Below are 20,462 nucleotides of genomic sequence, written 5' to 3'. Positions count from 1 at the left end.
AAGAAACTACCTCTCAAGTTTTTCATTCTTCGTAGTTGGTCGACCTGAAACTCATCATGTTGACCTACTGCATTAACAGAGTGAGTCTCCACCAAGGGACTACCATGGTCGGCCATATTGTGTGGCTACTGGCAGTGGGTTAATCTCCCTATCCCTCGGGAACAGGTCAGTTGCCCTCTTCTACAATTAATTGACCCATCTAAACTACAAATAGAGCATAGCTCATTAGTTCATCCAATCTTCACGAATCAACCGTGCCATTAGAAGTCATAGAATCACATCAATTCCTCATGACTCAAGACTCCTCATAGATGTTTGGACGCATCTTGCAACTTCAATGACAAGGATTAATTTGCATCCAGTGAACCAAAACATTAGTACAGGACCCTCCAAAATCATCAATATCACCACTTAATGATGACAATTCGAACTTGTATCCTACCTGCTGCTTCTCCAGAGAAATATCGTCCTCACACCACAATAAGGGATCTCATGTCTCAACATATCCGATGGAAAGCCCAAGTCAGATGATGTGCATACTGCAAGAAGATTGATCATGTTCTAGCAGCATACAACTGGAAGGGCACTCAGAATGAGAGCATTTGCAGAATAATATTGTGCCGTTACAGATTGTCAGTCAATCGTCTATGATAACCGCAACATTGTCTGGCACATAACCGATCTCTTTTATCTGAAGAATTAAATAGTCCAAAACTAAAAAAATCAAATCGGCCTCATAATGAGTCTGGTCTCTAGCAACAAACACATGAACCTCATTATTAACTTCTATCCAACTTTTTCCTGGTTCTTTTAGGACTCCAGTCTCGTCCATTCTCTGCCTCACCTTCTTTACATCAAACCACATTCCTTTTGATGCAAATATATTTGAGAGTAGTGTATAAGATCCACTATCCGTCGGGTCCCAAGAGATTGCCATCTCAGCAGCATACTTTCCTAATTCACTGTCACCAGCATTCCTGCAAGCACTGAGCAAGCTCCTCCATACCAGCGCCATCGGTTGAATTGGCATTGTCTCAATGAAGTCCACAGCATCCTTTAGTCTACCAGCTCGGCCAAAAAGGGAGACCATGCAAGCATAATGTTCGGTCCCCGGTTCAATTCCAAGCCCAGGCATTGAGTTAAAATGATGCAATCCATCTTCCACAAGCCCTGCATGGCTGCATGCACAGAGGATGCCCACATATGTGATGTAATTTGGTTTCACTCCTGCGATTATCATTTCCTCAAATATCTGGAGAGCAGCACGTGCTTCTCCATGTTGTGCATATGTTGTGATCATGGAGTTCCAACATGCAACATCTTCACAAATAGCGAGGTCAAATGCTTTCCTGGCCTCCCGAATACTTCCGCATTTAGCATACATATCCACAACAGCATTCGCGACAAATGGGTCAAAATCCAAACCGCGCTTTATAATATGGCTATGGAACTGCTGACCATGTTGGAGACTTGCTAAATTGCTTGCTGCTGTGATAACGGAAGCGAAAGTGAATCCGTTGGGTCGTTGTTCTGATAACTGTAATTCTGAGAACAATTTGAAGGTCTCCTCGTTTTCCATTTGCTGACTATATCCAGAGAACATTGCATTCCAAACTACAATGTCTCTATCGTTCATCTCTTCAAAGACTAGCCTCGCGTCTCGGACTAAAGAAGACTTGCAATAAACATATATCAGTGAACTCCCTGCAAATAAGTCCACAGAAATTCCAGATTTACTTAAGAGGCCATGAACTTGCTTGCTCAATTCCAAGGTGAATAAAGAAGTCGATAATCCAAGGATGCTGACAAATGTCAATGGACTTGGGGAGAACGATGCAAGCCTCATACTATGGAAGATATCTAATGCTTCCTCCAGTTTCTCTAATCTTGAGTAACCTTCGATCATTGCATTATAGGAGACAACATTTTTCCCATCCATAACATCGAAAAGTTTCCTAGCATCCGCTAAGGCATTGCATTTCGCATACATATCTATCAAGCCATTTTTTACGAAATCATCAAACTCTAAATTGGCCTTGATAGTGTAAGCATGAACTTGCTTTCCCTGTATTAAGGCCTCGAGCGAGCCACATGATGTGAGAACACTGGTGCAAGCAAATGCATCAGGATTCCAACCCAATCCGGTCATCTCTGCAAAAAGCTTCAATGCTTCCTTATCATACGAGTTCTGCATGTACCCAGAAATCATCGTGGTCCAAGAAATCATATTTCGAACTTCCATATGGTCGAATAGCCTCCGAGCTGTTCGTTGCATGCCAGATTTCATATAACAATCGATCAGCACATTAACCACCGAAATGTCCATCTCTGCTTCTCGCCTCAGTATATGAGCATGAATTTGCTTGCCACCTTCAACAAACTCAAGCGCTGAGCAAGCACTTAACACACTGGAAATCACGTATTTGTCAGGAAGAAGGCCAGCATCTATCATCTGGCTAAACAACTGCAGAGACACTTCACTTCTCCCACATTTCACGTGCCCACTTATGATCGCAGTCCAAGTAACAGCAGTCTTATCCAATAAGCTATCGAAAACCGATCTTGCCCCATCTATCCCACCATTATTCGCATACAAAAAAACCAGAGAAGTGCCAACATAGACATCCTGACCGAGACCAGCCTTAACAACAAAACCATGCACCTGAGCTCCTTCATCAAGGCCACCCGACTGCGAACAACCGCGGATCAGACTGGCCAAAATATACTCATTCGGCCTCTCGACAGAGCTTCTCTGAAACTCCACAAAGCTCATGAGTGCTTCGCTGCAACAACTATGCCGGGCGTACATCGAAATCACCGAAGACCAAGTGATCAGGTTCCTCTCAGGCATATTATCGAACACCCGTCTTGCATCGCGCAAACCGCCACACTTTGAGTAAGAATGCAGCAGAACGTTGGCAAGAAACACGTCGTACTGGAATCCCCAGACGACCATTTGGCCGTGGAGCTTCTTGTGGTGAACGATGGCGTCGCCGGCGTCGGAGGCGGAGGCGGGAAACTGCAGGAGCTCGGCGAATTCGAGCCTTTTGACGCGCGAACCGGGAAGCGGGCGAGATGGGGTCTCCGACGGGAAGGTGGAGAAAGCGAAGGAGGAAGGTCTCGTGGCTTTGGAAATCCGGCGACATTGTCTTGCGAGGAGTGCTCGAGCGACCATAGTAGTTCGTCATCATAGGTGGTGCATTTCGCAGTGTGTCGTTGTTCTGTTAACGGTCCCGAAATAGAGGAGAGAGGACGCTAACAAGTGTGAAAATCTCAATTTACAAATCTTAATACTTGTTACGAAAGTGAATTTGAGCCCTAAAATTTATAAAAAAGTGCAATCAAATCTTTAAATTTGTTAAATTGATTCAATCGAGTCATAAAATTAACACCATCTAACTTACTAATAACGAATATTGATTTGGCCAATTTTAATATTTTCTCTTTCTTACGTGGCAATAACGACATAAGACTAAAATGACATCGTTTCGACCCAAATTTAATTTTTAATATTAATTTTATTTAAATAAAATTTTAAAAATAAGCTAAAAAAAGAAGGAGAAGGAGAAGGAGGATAGGCAGGGAGCGCTGCAAGCCATCGTCGCCCCCGCTGCCCCCACCATCGCCAGGAGGGGCCGACAAGTAGGGGTCGCCGGGCCTTGGCTGGGGGAGAGTCGTGACCCCTCGCCCGCCAGCGGTGATGAAGGAGTGGCGGCAACAACAGCGGCGAGGACTTGTAGCTCTCCCCGCCTGTCCTCCTCCTCCTTTTTTTTGTTTCTTAATATTTAGCTTATTTTTTAAATTTAATTTAAATAAAAATAGTATTAAAATATAAAAAAGCCACGTCATTGCCACGTAAGATAAAAAAAAATTAAATCAGCATTTTTCGTTAGCAAAATTAGACGATGTTAACTTTTGCAGTCGGTTGAACTAATTTAACAAGTTTTAGGATTTAATTGCGTTTTTTGTAAGTTTTAGGACTCAATTGCACTTTCGAGACAAGTTTTAGTACTTCTAATGAACATATCCCATTGTGACACAAATATTTCAAACTTTTTGTGTCACTAAAAATCCTAAATTTACCCATTATGACACACAAACCCCAAAATTATTGTGTTATAAAAAAACCCCGAAACTAATATATTCCGGATTGAACTTATATATGCGTTTGGGTTTTTTATGACATAAAAAAAAGGTTGAGGGTATTTATGTCGAAGTTGGCAAGTTTAGGGTTTTTTGTGACACAAAAAAAGTTTGAAATATTTGTGTCACAGTAAACATATCTTGAATTTTTTTTTAAAAAGGCATAATCTTTTATCTTAGCACAATTTTGCCGCGATTTTTCAAAAGTTCCAAAAAAAGGCAAAAAGTTAAACTTACGAAATAACTTTCAAAATTATGGGCAGCATAGAAAGTCGAGATTCAAATTATCTCATTATATAAGTACATGCCTTTTATTTTCGATACATTTGAAAATTCGGGGTGAAAATGGCCTTTAGAGTAAAAGTTTATACGTCTTTGATATTTGACTTGTAAATTACTAACACAAAGTCCCCAACCATGTTTAAAATATCTATGAAGAAAACTTAAATTGAGATGAACAACATAACCAAGACCAATTTGAGCGTTTTGCATCTTATAATAGGTTGGATGGATTCGTTAGAACTTATTTCGTTATTTTGAGTTTCCCTAACGAAGTTTAAAACCGATCAATTTCTAAAAAGTTATAAGTCATTTTCAACCTCGAAAAGTTGCTAAATAGGTGTGTCATAATAATGTAGGAAATTAACAGAGTGGGTCGGTCGACACGAGCAAGTCTTAGATATTCTCGAAGCTTCTCCGAGAAAGTGTTACTAATGTGAGAAGAAATCAAGACAACTATTAAGGGTAAAAACACAGGGTGATTATTTCGAGGAAATAGGAAAACATGTGGTGGTCAATAATTAATTGACCAAATTCCAAAGAAATGGTCAATTTAATGGGGGCATAAATTGAAAATTGTCAATACGATTTCTTTACTCTTTTTTTCAACTAACAAAGTAGAAACGGCTCAATCATTGGCCTGCCAATTATTACTAACTAAAAAAAGTCTCTAGATGCTCCCCAGATGAGCAGCGATCTCCTGCGGCAAGCAGCACCGCAAGTGATGTACGCATTAGGCAACCATCGACATCACCATGATTTGCTTAACCCGAATGGAAGGCATGATCTCGCGCATCACTGTAAATATATACATATATATACACAAAATAATTGGATGTAGATCTGAACTGGATAATTTAATTTGCTTTTGTTTTAAGTAAAGCTGTGACAATCGTGATAGAAAATGAAAATATTTTCAGTAAAGAATTATTCAGATTATAAGAACGTATCTTAATCGATCTCCCTTTATAACAGACGATCAATTTTTGATCACTCATGATTGACACATTATTCATATAGAATACTTGTACCTATCCAAATTCATAAAAAGGATTTTTTTTAAAATTAAAACAAGATGTGTTCCGACAAAAAAAAAAACACTGAAAAAGTTGTATATATTGATCCATTAAAATAATGATCTAGAGAGGTATATAGAAAAAATTGAAAAATGAATTAATTAGTTTCGACGGCTATGTGAATTTTAACCAAATATACTGGACCTTCTTATGTGAAAAAAAAAACAAATTTGTGATATGATTATTTATTAGGATATGGTGAGTGTTGGTTTTGCAATTGCGCTAATTCAGTTATAAATATTTTGAACCAATTCAATCATAAACCTTTTGTATTTGTGCTGATTTAATCCATCTGGCCAATTTTGGCCGGTTGTCGCTGACGTGGATGCTGGCCGATATCAGCTGTCCAGTCAATGCTGACATGACAATTTTTAAATATTTTTTTGAATTTTTAATTTTTTTTCCTTTTTCCTTTTTCTTTCTTTTCATTCTCTTTCTTTATTTTCCTTCCTTCTTTCTCTGGTCGGCAGAGCGGTATCGCCGGCCCTGGCGAGGCGAGACTCACGGTTGCTACATGAGGGCAAGCTCACCCAGCCACTGACGAGACGAGGGTCGACCTCGCCGGCCCCTAACGTGGCTCGCCTCGCCATCGATTAGGCGAGGCCGACCTCGCCCAGCTACTAGTGAGACTCGCTCTCACTGGATCTGGCGGGGGGGCTCCCCCTTGCCAGGAGCACGCCCAGCCACTGGCGAGGCTCGCCCTTGGCCGATGGCCGGGCGGCTACACAGTAATACGGTGGGCGGCGATGTAGAGGATCAAGCGGGGGGCTACTGTGTAGCGTGACCCCTTTTTTGTCGTTATTGGTGGTGGGGAAGACTCGTGTTCCTTGCGGGAGGGAGGGAGGAGGGAGGATTGGGGGGGAAATTATTAGGCGATAGCGACGGGCCACGTGGGTTGTTGGTCAGTAATTGTCTTTTTTTGATGGTGGTTGTGGTTGGGGATGGGGCCAATCCCCTGGCCCCACGTGGCTCGTCGTGAATCGCGTCAGTCCCAGTCCCCTCCCTGGGTCCCACCACCCCATCATCACCATGATCATGATGATGATGGCGATGATGCAGATCGCATGCATTGCGTTCCCATGCATGCATGCATGCTTGGGTACGTTCTATATGCCCCGTGAACATGATTATCTGGATGCATGCCGTGCGGTACGTAATGAACATATCGATGAAGCCTTCTTTCCGCTTGATTTTCACTTAATCGAGTGGCTTCGCCTTTCGATGTTAATATACAGCCCTGAAATTTCGAACTACGGGCTAAATCGATTGAAAAATAGAGCACCCGCCTTTTCATCGCGGTGATTGGAGATAATGTTGTGCGAATTTATTCGAACATTCGACTAACTTCTCTAGATCGAGACGATTCCCCGCCTCATGAAAGTCGGTAATCATCACATCAGATAGATGTTACGAAATGATACCAGATCTATTTCGAGGTGATTATTTTTTAAATTATGCACGTGTTCAAACGGATCTCCAAAAGATTACGTGACGGGTCATTTTGAAAAGGTAAATTATGAAAACATCGATTTTCCTTGGCGTGAGGGGTTTTTTTTTTAATCTTAAAAGAAAGGTTTCCAATTTGAATCGGTATTGCTAATAATAATTATTTGTAGCATGCTTATGCTAAATATTTTTTTAAAAAAATAAAACAAAAAAAATTAAATAAAAAAGGACAACTTTATAGCCGATAAGAAAGTGGTCTGCAGCAGAGCTCGGCTGGCTTATCATGAGCCTCCAATTTTTAAGGATCATTGCATGACCGAGCTGGTGGGACGAGCTGTCCAGCTGTTTGTTGTCGGCTCGGCTCGATTTGTCTGCTTCGGATATTCCATTTTCGAGTTGGAATATCTCTTCACATATATCCATTTGATAAGCACATCTTTTTCTTCTTTAATTCTTTTTTTTTCTTCAAGAAATTGGTCCCGTCAACATCATCCCCCCATTTGTTTTCGTTAAATTTGATTCATATTACGAAAAACCTTAAATTGATAATTTATCGAAAACTAACTAGGCAAAATTATTACAAGTGTATAAGTTTTGGATTTTTTGTGATCAATAAATTAGTTTTTAATAAAATTATCACAAATATATCAGTTAGGAGTTTTTCGTGATATTGACCCTTAACACAAATCCCCCTAGAGAATAACATCATTCATGATACAAGATTATTTTAGGTGCTCTTGAGAACGAATTCAATAGAAACGGGGTCAAGCCTATAGCTCGGAGAACTAGAGCAGCTAGCCACCAGCCACGCGGCCGGAGGTTTGGTCCTTCCTCGCCCGCAACCGACTTGATAAAGGAAGGACCTTTCCTCACGCATGCAGTAAAGTTAGGGCATTCGAGATACATGCTACGAAATTATTGAAATTTTTAGGGCGAATTTATGTGAAATTTGAGTTTCTCTTCAAATTTCCCTTTTTCATGCCAACCCAATTTCCCGCTCACTTCCCTTTTTTTTGGTTAATTTGTTCTAAGCATCTTTTCACTCTTGAACCCCACACGATAAATCTAGCAAGCCATACTTTATATTGATAAGGATCAATTAAAAAAAGCCTTAATTCATGGACCCACCATTTAATACTTGTTAATTTTTAGCCATCGCCCACCATATAATAAAATATTTTCGTTACCAATTTTATATCATTTTTCGCAACCAATTCGGCGCTTAAAGTTAAGTTTAGATCCGCCATCTCCGGGAATAATTGCCTGGGAAATTAACCAATTTTCAAAGATGCAATCACCTTGTCGTCGTCCACTTGCTTCGATCGAATCGATTAGCGTTAATTAAAAAATATTACACGTTAATTATATAGTTTAGGAATCGCGAGTGGTTCGTAAAAATTAAATTTAATATTTTCCTTTGGTCACTCAACCGTATTTCATTATGCTTTTTTTTTGTTTTTCTCTGATGCTAACCTTTGCCCGGTTGCCCGGCCGCCGCAAAAACTATCAAGTGATTAACAAGGGAGCCACTTGTCGTCGTTGTCTTTTTCTAGTTAGTAGTGTTTTAGTGGCATTTTGATGTTTGGTTTCCACACGTTAACTTATGCCAAGTTATCTCTAGCTCCACCAAGTGACAAATTTGTAAGAAATTACTTCGTAATTAGAGTTAATTTCGGGAGATCGAACTAAGTCAGAACAGAACTTTGAGTCTCGTGCTCTCTTTTTTCTTTTCTAATAAGACGATAGTCTTAGTCACTTTTAGGGTCGGTTTGTTTGAAAGAAAATTATTTCTTTTTTTTTAGAAATTGTTTTCCGACTTTCCAGCATTTGGAAAACGGAAGGCTAATCGATTTACAGAAACATTTTCTCTGGACTAAGAACAATAAGCTTAAATTGAGAGAAAGCGACTTCCCCTATTATTAACATTAAGGAGGAAATCACTTTTCCGAAACTATCAAACGAGTAAAAATTAACTATATTCTTTGAAAATGATTTTCATGGAAAATATTTTCTTTTATCATAAAGTTTTCAATAACACAAATGTACCCAATTCTATTTGTTTCGCAAAAAATTAATAATTTGAAAAATTGTATTCTAAAAAAAATCGTTTATATCGCTTACAAAAAATGAATGAATGAACTATATTTACTTTGTCCACGAAAAATATTTAGATATAAATTGTTGTCGATAATTAAAATATTTTTCATTGATAATTATTTCAGGCGATACAAGCGATTATTCTTTTGAAAAATATTTTACAAATCATTCATTTCTTCGAAACAAATTAAGCCTATGTTTATCAATTTGTTGTTTATACTCGATTTTTTAGGGTTGGATCGAATTTAAATCTTTTAGAATCCGTTCCGCTATGCCGAAAAAAAGAAGAAGAAGACAACGTCCCATGATCATGTTAACCAAAAAATTTTGGTCAAATGTATATGTTTGAATTAATAATTTATAGGACAACTAGAGACGTCGTTGAAATTTTCTTTTTGGGAAGTTGCATGAGATGATTTACGTGGGAGCCATTTTTGACTGTGGGAGTCAATCGGGATTTATCTCTTCATTATTGACCACCCCTCTCTTTCCATCATCTTGTACGGGAAGTTTTTCTTGTACGGAACTTCAAAAAATTCTTTAATTTGTTTCTGTATAAATCACATTCACATGTTTATTTTTATTTTTTTTAAATGAGGCTTTTAATAGTTCTCTTACTCTTCCGATTATCATACCGGCTAGGTTTCTTATAAAAGTTATGCAAGGGACGGCGCTATCGAACACTTAAATTTCTCAGAAGTGAGGTTTGTAGTAGAAGAAAGAAACGTATAATTAGGGGTTCGGGTGGGCGTGGTCCCACCTTGAAACTAGGAACCGCTCATTAAGGATTGGTTTCGAAAAATCGAAATTAGGAACTAATGTTCCTTCGCCGGTCCAGTTCCCGGTTGGGTCCATGGAACCGGTTCCAAATCCCTACAAAATTGTATTCATCAGTCAATACCATGGTTAACCTAGTTTTTATATGGGTACTTCTCCGGTTTTATCACACAATTAATAAGAAATGTATTGATTCCATGCGACACACATTGAGACAAAGTTATTCTCAAGGGAAGCAAATCAGAAGCCATTATATGAAGAAATATTTCATCACTTCTCTAATAAGAGTTTTCCTTATCAGGTCCCGGAATTATCGGACTCTATGCAAGCATGTTACTTCTTGTGAAAATCAAATAAGCATATTTCACAATATAACTACAGCATAGAATTTTTTTAAATAAATAAAGATAAATATATATACCAATCCAGTCTGGGTGAGCGGTTCCACACTTGGAACTAGGAATGGACTGGTCCCCATAGGAACCGCTAGTTCCAGTTCGGTCCAATTTCAAGCAGTTTCTGATTCTTTTACACACCCCTACGTATAATATTATGTACATCATCATAAGAAGAGTAGGAGACCTCTATATATATGGAGATACAACAATTAGACTTAATTACAAAGTTAAGGTAATCCACTATTAACCTAATCCTTAATCGTAATCTTAAATTTCTCTCTAACGCTCAGAACGTAGAATTTTTCTCACATTCACCTTCAATGAAAAAAGTATTTTTTTAGAGATTATATTTATGATTAGCATTTGTACAAGCGAGAGTTGGGAAATCAACAGTCGCTAAATGTTAGAGTAATTAAATATTAAACCATGCCTTCATTTAGCAGCTTAAGCTTTTAGAATAATTGGCCGTGGTCCTACCAAAATCTCATATGGTATCAGAGTTGGAGGTCCTGAGTTCAAATCTTTCCAAGCCCCAATTACCTCCCCTATTAAAAATGTCCACTCTTAGTGCTAGGTAAAAAAATCAGACTAAGCGTGAAGGAGAGTGTTAGAGTTATTAAATATTAGATCATGCCTCATCTAACAGTTTAAGCTTTTAAAACAGTTGGCTGTGATCCCACCAAAATCTCACACTAAACGAATAGATGCTCATCGTGTACAAGTCATTTTCTAGTAATTTCTCTTTCTTTAAAGTGATTTTCTAGTAATTTCTCATTGTAGGTGGATGCAATACAAATAGAACTAAAGACAATTTGGGGGTACACTATCCACTTATTTGTTCATTTTATAACAAGAATTTCAACCCTATAAAAATTCAATTTTCTTGCATAAATGAATTTCCAATTTTCTTGCACTGCTTTTGAATATAACAATATTCTTTTCGATTGATGTAGGCAATTTCCAATCACAATATTGCACATATCCTTACTTGTTTATCTTTTGTCTTGTACGATGTATGTTCTTATATGATCGATGCGTGTGTGTGTGTCTACGTTTGTTTTCTTCTCTTTTATGTCTCTTTTTGTTGTAGCCATTTCCAATTCCACATTATCCTTGATTCCTTTCAATGTGGTCCTTTTGTACACACATCCCTTTCGATTGAAGCAATTTTATTTTGGCAGTACTCTTTTTTAAATACCAACAAAAGAGAAGAATAGTCTCTTCTAGTTCTCTTATTATTTTTTGTTTTCTTTTTCCCACCCTTTTTGGCCCACTTATTCTGGATTTTTGTGTTATTTCAGCAGGACCACGCAATGTTGGTCCCAATCCGTTTATGGCTATCTTGTTGTGTGTTCCAATTGCTCCTTCACCTTTAACCCCCCCTCCTCTTCCAACCACCACCCCATGATCATGATCCAGTGGTCCAGGCTAATTTTTCGCAAATGTGAAGTCACGAGGTCGAAATCGTTTAGCGAAAAAGAATGCGTTCGTATCAGTGAATTGATTTATCGGAAAGAGGGTTTAGGCGCGTATGAAATCATGTTAACATCTAAATCTGTGTTGAATGCGGGGCCTCGGTAGTAATCTTCCCGACATAATCTCTCGAAATTTAATGACGTCTGCTGTCGAATTTACACATTATTGAGAAACACTCACGTGAACTTGGTCCGTCGGGGTTCAACTCAATGACACATCTCGATTTCTGTAGGGTTGGTTCACACACCAAAGGCCAAAAGGTACATAGTCCCGTGATCAGTTCTGCCTAACGCATTTGATTGGAGTTTGATGTAATGGGTCCAGGGTTAAAAGGGTATTTCTTTTTTGACTAACAAAGAGAGATTTCTTAGAAGATTCGAAGAACAGAGCTCGATCACGCACCAGTCAATTATCTATATCTTGCTAAACACGAGTGTTGGCCTATTTGTTATATATGACAATTAAGTAGGTCAATCCCGAAAAAAGGAAAAGCTTAGAGGCACGCCAGGAGTGTGTATAGGTGAGAAAAAGAAACTCTTATATGTAAATTTTAGGAGAAAATTCACCAAATATCTCAAATTATGTTTACCGTGACAAATTTATCATGAATTTTTTTATGACATAAAAAACACCCGAACTATGCCCACTGCAACGCATTTATTCTAAACTTTTTCTTGTGACGTAAAAAACTACAAACTTGTAACTGTGCGGCACATTTACTCTCTTTCGAGACCCCATTAGAAGATTTTTAAGCCAAAACGTCACTTAAACACCGTTTGATGCTCGTTGACAGTAACTTGATAGAGGATAAATATGTCGCACAGACACAAATTTGGAATTTTTTGTGTCATGAAAAAAAGTTTAGAGTAAATATATCACCATAAACATAATTTTAGGTTTTTGATGGCTTCTTCCCTAAATTTATTAACCGTTGGATTTGTGGATATTGCAAATAACACGTGGAGCCTATTTGATCCAACGATTCGAGCATGCCGAGCTTGCCGGCACGAGCACACATATAACGACACATGTTTTTAATCGAAATATTTCAAAAAAATTTGTACATATCTCTAAAATTATTGGGTGTTGACAGGTCATCTGTACCGTGCCTTGTCATCTCTTTCACGTAAATAAGGACAGCCACATGTGCCTTGGTCTCGACATCCTTTGGTATAATTCCAAAATGCATGGATCATGCAAGGTTGATCTTAAAGATGACTAGGCAGGCATGATCGGATTAGGATGGACTCGAGCTGTTGACTTACCCAAAGAATCGAAATACACAAAACGTGTATTCTAAAGCATCATTGTCAAAAGGGACATGAAATGAGCGTAATTATCGATTTTTGAAAATCTGAAAAATCTGTTTTTTTTCTTCACGATAGGGTTTGATTCGGGGCTTAAGATAAAGGGCAAAAACTATTAAAAATCCTAAATTTTGCCCACTATGACATGGCAAAGTGCAACAAAAATAATGTTATTTTAGCTAAAAGATCATCTAACGGAATTTTGACGGATGATAAATAATGAATATGTCATATAGGCACAAGTTTAGATTTTTTATGTCACAAAAAAAAGGTTAGGTTAAACATGTCACACTACACGACTATTACTGTGAAGAAAGGGGTTAATTTTATGAAAATTCCAAATATTAAGTCCAATCCCAGTTCTGCTCCAAACTTTGTCTTTTTGTCTAAAAAAAATTCTCAACTTTCATTATGATCCCAAATTTACCTGCGAGTCCAAAGATATTTACTGATTTCTTCAAAGCTATTGATATTAGGAGGCTATTATAGTTCCATACGAAGGTGAGTGTGTTGATTAATATCCGGGTTCTGATAAGGAACTTCTAATTGGCCTTGATGTAGATAATTTTAGGAACGCTAGTGGTGATTTTTGGAAGGAGTGGGTAAGTTTAGGGACTAGAATAAAAGTTGGGGTTTTTTTAGACAAAAAAGAAAAGTTTGAGGCATAATTGAAATTAGACCTAAAGTTGAGGGTTTGTGTATCACGATAGGAATGTGGCAGTTTTCCCATCTTACATATTTGAACTTTGTTATTGTTATTGATTGCACTAGCCCATACCCTAGAAAGTGGCTCTTATGGATTGTGCATATACAATGATTTGAAATATCTCTTTTTATCCTTTTAATTTGTGCGGTCGGTCGATGTGATATCACGATAGGAATGTGGCAGTTTTCCCATCTTACATATTTGAACTTTGTTATTGTTATTGATTGCACTAGCCCATACCCTAGAAAGTGGCTCTTATGGATTGTGCATATACAATGATTTGAAATATCTCTTTTTATCCTTTTAATTTGTGCGGTCGGTCGATGTGATACTTAGAGGCATACCCTTGTGAAGCAATATTGTCCTTTGATTTTGGTCAAAGAAAGCTCCCTAATCCAACCATACCTCCAATTGGTGAATCATAAATTATGAATATGACCTATATGCAAACTTAATCAAAATTAAATATGGATAATATCCATATTGATAATCCATCAATGAAGACACGATTAGAGGAAAATTCTTCCGACCTACATAGGCCCCTTGAAATTGACATCTTCAATGTGGAACCTTGACTAATAGCAGGCATTAATCACTTTTTTTCTTTCTCACGGCATGTTGAATCGATTTTGAAACCTTAAGTGTCATTGAAATTATATTCTCAAGGATATTCTCTGTGCTAGAGAGCAAATTTTCACGAGTTATGACACAAACGGATTAGAGAAAACTTCTTCCGACCAACATAGCCCACTTGTAATTGATATCTTATAATTTTGAACCATGACTAATAATAGACATCAATCACTGTTTTTTTTTCGCATGGTACGTTGAATCGACATAGTACCTAAAGTATCATTGAAATTATATTCTCAAGGATATTCTCTTTGCTAGAGAGCAAATTTTCAAGAGTATTAGCGACACAAATGGACGGGCTCATGGAGATAACAAAAAAAATATACTTGTTAATGAAAAAATTACTGCAATAATTAAACGATGAGCCGATTGATCCGTACGATGTTAGTACATCGTAGGAGCAAGAGAAGAAAAACGATGGCCATCATCCCAGGTAGAGAAGTACAGACAAAGGTGAAACATGTTAAAGTTACACTTTAACTTTTATAAATTAAGGGCCCTTTTGCTATTCATAAAACAAAAAGAATGATCATTTACTATGGTAAATTAGATCGAGAGACAGGTTATCAAAAAATGCGATTCATTTGTGCAGCAGCAATTCACAAAGAGAAGATATAAAAAGAAAACAAAAAGCAGAAAAAAAAAAAAAAGGATGAGAAAAGCAATCACAACACGTGTTCTCTTCTGCTCCTTTGATTCCTCTGTCATCTTCCATCACCCGTCTCTTTCACTGTAGTCACGACTGACAGCTGCCAGACACCCCCACGACATCACCCATCCATCCATGGAACATCATCATGTTTCGAACCAAAACCTCATCATGTCTCCATATACATGATACCCACGTGATAATCTTTGTTCTTTCTTCGGAAATAATCGAAGAAATTGCGGAAAAAGCTCACCTTTTTCGCTCCCTGGGATCCAGCCTTTTTATAAAGCGGCCTCCGTCTCTCTCCCTCTCGCACATTCATCTTCAACAGAGAGAGAGAGAGAGAGAGAGAGAGAGAAGGAAGATGGGACTCGTTTCTTGTGAATGCGGATCTGGGTTTTCTTCGGCCACGGCAATTGCCCAAGAAACCACGCAAAACGAGGCCTTCCTCGATGCCCATCACGAGGAATGGCCGTTCTTGATCTCGCCCACCTACGACGCAGCGGAAGCGGTGGACGGCACCGAGAAGAAGAGGAAGGAGAAGAAGCTGGAGAAGAAGAAGAGCCAGGTGTTGCTCGAAGGGTACGTGGAGGCGGCGGACGAGGACGACCTGGTGAGGACCAAGAGCTTGACGGACGAGGACCTTGATGAGCTCAAAGGGTGCTTGGATCTTGGTTTCGGGTTCAGCTACGACGAGATTCCTGAGCTCTGCAACACCTTGCCCGCCCTCGAGCTGTGCTATTCGATGAGCCAAAAGTTCCAGCTCGACGACCACCAGAAGTCGCCGGAGAGATCCGCCACGCCATCGTCCGCGGCGGAGTCCCCTCCGGCCGCGGCTGCCAGCCCCATCGCCAGCTGGAAGATCTCTAGCCCTGGTGAGCACTACGTCGAAACCTTCTGATTACCAGGCAAACAAAAAGAAAAAACAGATTCCAAGATTATTTTCTGTATGTGTGATTAGATCTATTGACGTCGATCTAACTTTGAGGTCTTGACCGAGTTGAGGCAATGGTGTTAACTGTTTTATTTCCTCAAGAATTCATTTTGCCTTGCTTCAACTTGATATGTGGTGGTGCTTTAGGAGATGCAATTATAGTGAGCTGTGGCTTTGATGGTTTTGTTTTGTCTGCTCTTGTTAGTCGCTTAGGTCCTGAATTTCTGGTTTTAAAAATTGGAATTGATTGGATTTTGCAAATTGTAGTTGCTCTCCAGAAAGCGTCTCGGTTGTCTTCATAAAAACAGTTTACAGGGCTTCAACCGTTAACCATAGAATGAATTCCAGTTTTTCTGTGGTCTCTGGTTGTCAGATTTGTAATGTTTCCAAGCTAACTGATGCTGGGTGAAGTAGCAAATTTTAATGTAAATAATTGGTGAATTTGCCTTTGGTCCTATCGGTTCTCACGTTATTCTTTAGTTTCTTTATGTTTGATATGTATGTGGAATGAAGTTTGAGAGTAAATGCATATCTAGCCCCCATCATGCTGTTCTAAGATCCATGTAACTGCGGCCTGTGGAGACTCTAATTCTCTGGTGCTTAAATGGAGTTAGGACTCGATGATCTATGATGTCTGATCTTCTATCACCGACACTTGCACATCTCCACTTATTACTTTTCAGTTTTGGGGCATCAACGTTCTAATCTTCCATTGCTGTCATTCTATCGGTCAGGTGATCATCCCGAAGATGTTAAAGCAAGACTCAAGTTTTGGGCTCAGGCTGTGGCTTGCACAGTCAGATTATGCAGCTGAAAAGCTCACAGGGAGACATACGTGGCTTCATTCATCAAGGAGAAACGCATCACTTAGCAATTTTGTCCTTGATGGGGTTGAATAGCCCGAATCTGCGAGACCATGCAATATTCCTATCTGTTTCCGCAAAGTCTCGGGTTGCAGGAACTGGAAACCTCTCTGCAATTTTGGAGCCGGGGTGGATATCCACCGAACATCGAATTGGCCGGCTTTGAAGAAGTTGAAGACAAGGGGACTAATGTCTCAGGTTCGAAATCAACCAACACTTCGTCTGAGACTGATTTAAATGTGACCAGAGGCTTAATTTTATATCGTACTTGTATTTGCAAGATTTAGAATAAATGTTTCATTTGCTGAATAATGCTTCTGGGTGATTCTTGTGCTATGTCTTCTGTGGCTGTCGGTTCCTCGACCTAAGCTGTTCCTTTTCCATGCAGAGGCGAGAATTGTTCTTTATTACAAGTTTTCTCCGATTAACAGCAGACCTCTGTGTAGGCCGAGGTACACTAATCTAACTGGGTGAATTAACTTTGGCTGCTCGCTATTATGGTCCATTTTGTTAGTTCTTGTTCGGTAACTCACCAAGTCTAACATGTGCTGACTTCTCTTCATCCATCTAATGGATAGATGATGAAGAACACCCATTTGGGCAATATTGTGGTGCCGACTGAAAATGGAGCAAAAGGAGGGAGTGAGAAGTAGAAAGATGCTGCTTCCGACACCTCCTAATAGGTCTCCACATCATCCATCTCTCTGACTTTGTTTTGTTGATTCTCTTGTCCTTTCTGTCGTATGAATTTTGGACAATTGCTAACTACAATGTGCTTGACAACCCGGTGGTTTGTGTTTGGTTCTTCTGTGATGGTTTTACATGTACTGGAAAATGCTCCACTTAAAAGTAGTCAACTGTAGATCTAGTTGAGAAACGTGTGGCTATCACGAGGATTCCAAAAGACTCGCATGAATGGCGTTGTTATCCGTTAATTCATTGTAACGGTTCGTAGTATTATGCGGCAGCTATGGCCTCCTAGCAAGTGAGATATCTGTATACCTGTAGCAACCTAGTGCTTGGACATGTTGCTTACATGGTGTTTTCAGATGATTAGTGCATTAGAGAGAGGAATTTCCATCATCATTTTCTGGATCTGGAGGTCATGTCTTATAAGGTCTCAGGTAATCTTGGAATATAAATGCAAAAGCAACCAGGTGGCCAGCTTTTGTTTCCGTGTAGCCGTGTTGGTCTAGTAGAGAAGAAGAAGAAGAAGAAGAATGGAGTTGTGTTGAGAATCTGGAAGTTCCTGGTCTGTTCTACAACTCCTAGTTCTTCCTTTAGAGCAGTCCATACAACCATTTCGCGATTTCTTTCTCAGTCTTTTGACTCCTGGAGCTAACATTTGTTACTTTGCCCGGCATGTTCTCTGCGAAGCTTGAAGTTACTGAAGATAACTGCATCGCCTTTTCGTGTGTTTTCCTTTTGTTGTTGAATTAAATACTTGGTACTTACGCTGTGCGATGTCACGAACTAATGATCTCCTTGACATCTTTAAGCGTTTTCGGCATGGCTCTCCGGATCGTGTCATGCACCATCGTTTAAGTGCATGTGTTCGAGGCCGTTCGTACTGCATTCGTCTCCCGAATCAGTCAGATGCGTCCTGGTTGAAAGCATCGCATCGAATTCCGTTCTATCGCTACAACCAAGTAGGATTGTCCCTGCACTATGTGAACCGAATTCTGTTCCATCGCTACAACCAAGTAGAATTGTCCCTGCACTTTGTGAACCGAGTGTCACTTGCGAAAGATGGTATGCGGTTGCATTCGACACGGTTTGGTTCTTCAATTGCCTGGCGGTACGGGTGTCAATGGGTCGGGTCGGGTTTTCATGATACCCGACCCGACCCGAAACAATGAATATGTGTGCTTGGCCCGACCCGAAACAAGACCCGAACATGATATAGCCACACAATCGGGTCGGGTCGGGTCATGTTCGGATCGGGTCGGGTTCGTGTTTTGGAAAGAGGGGACTCTGTTGAGGAGCTTTCTAATGCCAGAAAAGTGGAATCCCCCAATCTTTTGTCCAAGGGAGGATGCCTAGCAAGCTGGTGCTACCAGATTAAAACTTGCAGAAAAAGATTATTACAGGTTTGCATCAGTTTCACATATTTCATGGATGGAAATGCAAAGTATACAGTGTGGCTCTAACCAACATGTGAAATATGCAATGGAATTCGGCAACACAAGTTCTTCCAAAGAAAGAATATGTCGCCTTTTCACTACAAGGGATGTAAAAACAGAAATTGGTCATGTTCAAAGACCGGCAGAATGACCTCGTAATATACAATAAAAAAACACGAAAATGCACTCTTTATCTCTTACAAAAGTTCTAGAATGGAAGACTTCATTCAATTACTTCCAACAAAACCTGCTAAGCCTTCATAAAATCTTAACGATGGGATCCCAATAACGCGCATCATAATCCTAAAAGCATCCCACCTTATTTCAATATTCCAAAATAGAAAGGGACTTAACAAAACATCAAATAATCAACAAAAAACAAACATATAAAGAAGAAACACCCAGCCAAAGCATATATTCCGTTCTTCCCTTCTTCGAATAAGCTCGATAACCCAGAGGGGCTCAAGCATCAACACCAGAAGATAGCAACACCATCCATGAAACACAGCCAACAAAAAAGAACAGAAGCACCAAAACCCAACTTTCAATCAAAGCACGAAAGCAAATCAAATCTCAGCACAGAGAGAGACCCAGAAGATCGAAACCCCCTAACGAAGTGCGCGGTTTCGCCCACACCCAAAATGAACAAACAAGAAAAATGAAAAGCGGAATATCGCATCACACTACAACACAGCAACCCTCGAACTCCCAACAATTCAGCCCTCCGCCAATCCCTCAGCTAGCCGAACCCCAAAAATCACCAGATCGACGCATCACCGCCCAGCCACAGTACCGCATTGCCGTTCAGATCCGAGGCGAGACGGAACCCGCACGGATCAGATCGAGAAAAGCGACCAGGAACTCACCGGCTCCAGCTCCGTCAATGGCGCCGCATAAGGACGCGGGAAAAGGCCGACAGCCGCCGCCGACGCCGCCGCTCGAAATTGGAGGGCGGAGGGATTCAATCCGCAACCCGAGCGCGAGGGCGCTATGTCCAAGCGAGTGCCGCGAGTCACGCAACAGCGACCCCTTCCTCCTCCTCCTTCTTCTTCTTCTGCTCGTGGATTCAACAGCGACACTTTTCGTCAAGACGATGGAAGAACGAAGAAGAAGATAAGGTTACGTAATGTACCTCAGCTTGTTTCCTTGTTTCGGTTGGGCTCGGGTGCGAACAAGAAGAAGAGAGTGTTTCTTTGTTTCGGTTGGGCTCAGGTACCTGAGCCCAATTGTTTTTTCTGTTACCCAAACAAATTAAGATCCAACCCGACCCAATACGAAAATTTCCTATTCGGGTCGGGTCATGTTTGGGCGGGTTTTTTTGACACCCCTAGATGTCAGAGTAGAGAGAACAGAGGGGGGCTTTTTCGGAATTTCGGTCCAACTTTTATCAGGTTCTCTTTTTTTGTATTTTTCGGATTCCCAACTTTTTCGATATTTATTGACTTTTAATCAACAATTTATTTTCTTGCTGAAATTCTGATAAATGAATTTTGCATTAAAATATACAAGTCATTTTTTTCGAAATCTACTTCTACATTCCCCACCCCATCCCATT

The 20,462-nt window shown here is 39.8% G+C and overlaps 2 protein-coding genes and 1 long non-coding RNA gene across 4 annotated transcripts; 1 reads left to right on the top strand and 2 right to left on the bottom strand.

The window, feature by feature from the left end:
* Positions 1-202: 202 nt before the first annotated feature.
* LOC115678791 (pentatricopeptide repeat-containing protein At4g39530) lies at positions 203-3,249 on the bottom strand. The gene has a single exon (XM_030602229.2). It carries the CDS (start codon positions 3,173-3,175, stop codon positions 638-640), a length of 2,538 nt encoding a protein of 845 aa, XP_030458089.2. The 5' UTR covers positions 3,176-3,249; the 3' UTR covers positions 203-637.
* Positions 3,250-15,276: 12,027 nt separating this feature from the next.
* LOC115680029 (uncharacterized) lies at positions 15,277-18,198 on the top strand. 2 transcript variants are annotated; one of them, XR_004005568.2, is made up of 4 exons: positions 15,277-15,862; positions 16,656-16,982; positions 17,173-17,236; positions 17,363-18,198. XR_004005568.2 is itself a non-coding variant. In XM_030603782.2 (2 exons), the coding sequence occupies exons 1-2, from the start codon at positions 15,352-15,354 to the stop codon at positions 16,733-16,735; spliced, it is 591 nt and encodes a 196-aa protein (XP_030459642.1). In that variant the 5' UTR covers positions 15,277-15,351; the 3' UTR covers positions 16,736-17,096. The 2 variants fall into 2 exon arrangements, 1 of the variants encoding a protein (XP_030459642.1); XM_030603782.2 differs by lacking the exons at positions 17,173-17,236; positions 17,363-18,198 and having other exon boundaries at positions 16,656-17,096.
* Positions 18,199-18,852: 654 nt separating this feature from the next.
* LOC130138415 (uncharacterized) lies at positions 18,853-20,029 on the bottom strand. Its single transcript, XR_008816813.1, has 2 exons — positions 19,109-20,029; positions 18,853-19,005 (listed from the first exon to the last, which is right to left on the bottom strand). It is a non-coding gene; the product is annotated as an uncharacterized LOC130138415 (long non-coding RNA).
* Between the last annotated feature and the right edge of the window lie 433 nt (positions 20,030-20,462).

The sequence above is a fragment of the Syzygium oleosum genome, unplaced genomic scaffold (genome assembly GCF_021117445.2).
Source record: "Syzygium oleosum isolate NSW1041296 unplaced genomic scaffold, Sole_v2.1 Sole_v2.01, whole genome shotgun sequence".
Taxonomy (NCBI): Eukaryota; Viridiplantae; Streptophyta; class Magnoliopsida; order Myrtales; family Myrtaceae; genus Syzygium; species Syzygium oleosum.
Note: the sequence above shows the minus strand (reverse complement) of the source record. Positions and strands in the feature narration are given on the sequence as shown.

Bases quoted from the DNA above. Each gene is read 5' to 3' on its own strand.
- LOC115678791 (XM_030602229.2), bottom strand. From the start codon at position 3,175: ATGGTCGCTCGAGCACTCCTCGCAAGACAATGTCGCCGGATTTCCAAA.
- LOC115680029 (XM_030603782.2), top strand. From the start codon at position 15,352: ATGGGACTCGTTTCTTGTGAATGCGGATCTGGGTTTTCTTCGGCCACG. The intron at 15,863-16,655 runs GTGAGCACTACG...TCTATCGGTCAG, and splicing joins CTGGAAGATCTCTAGCCCTG to GTGATCATCCCGAAGATGTT.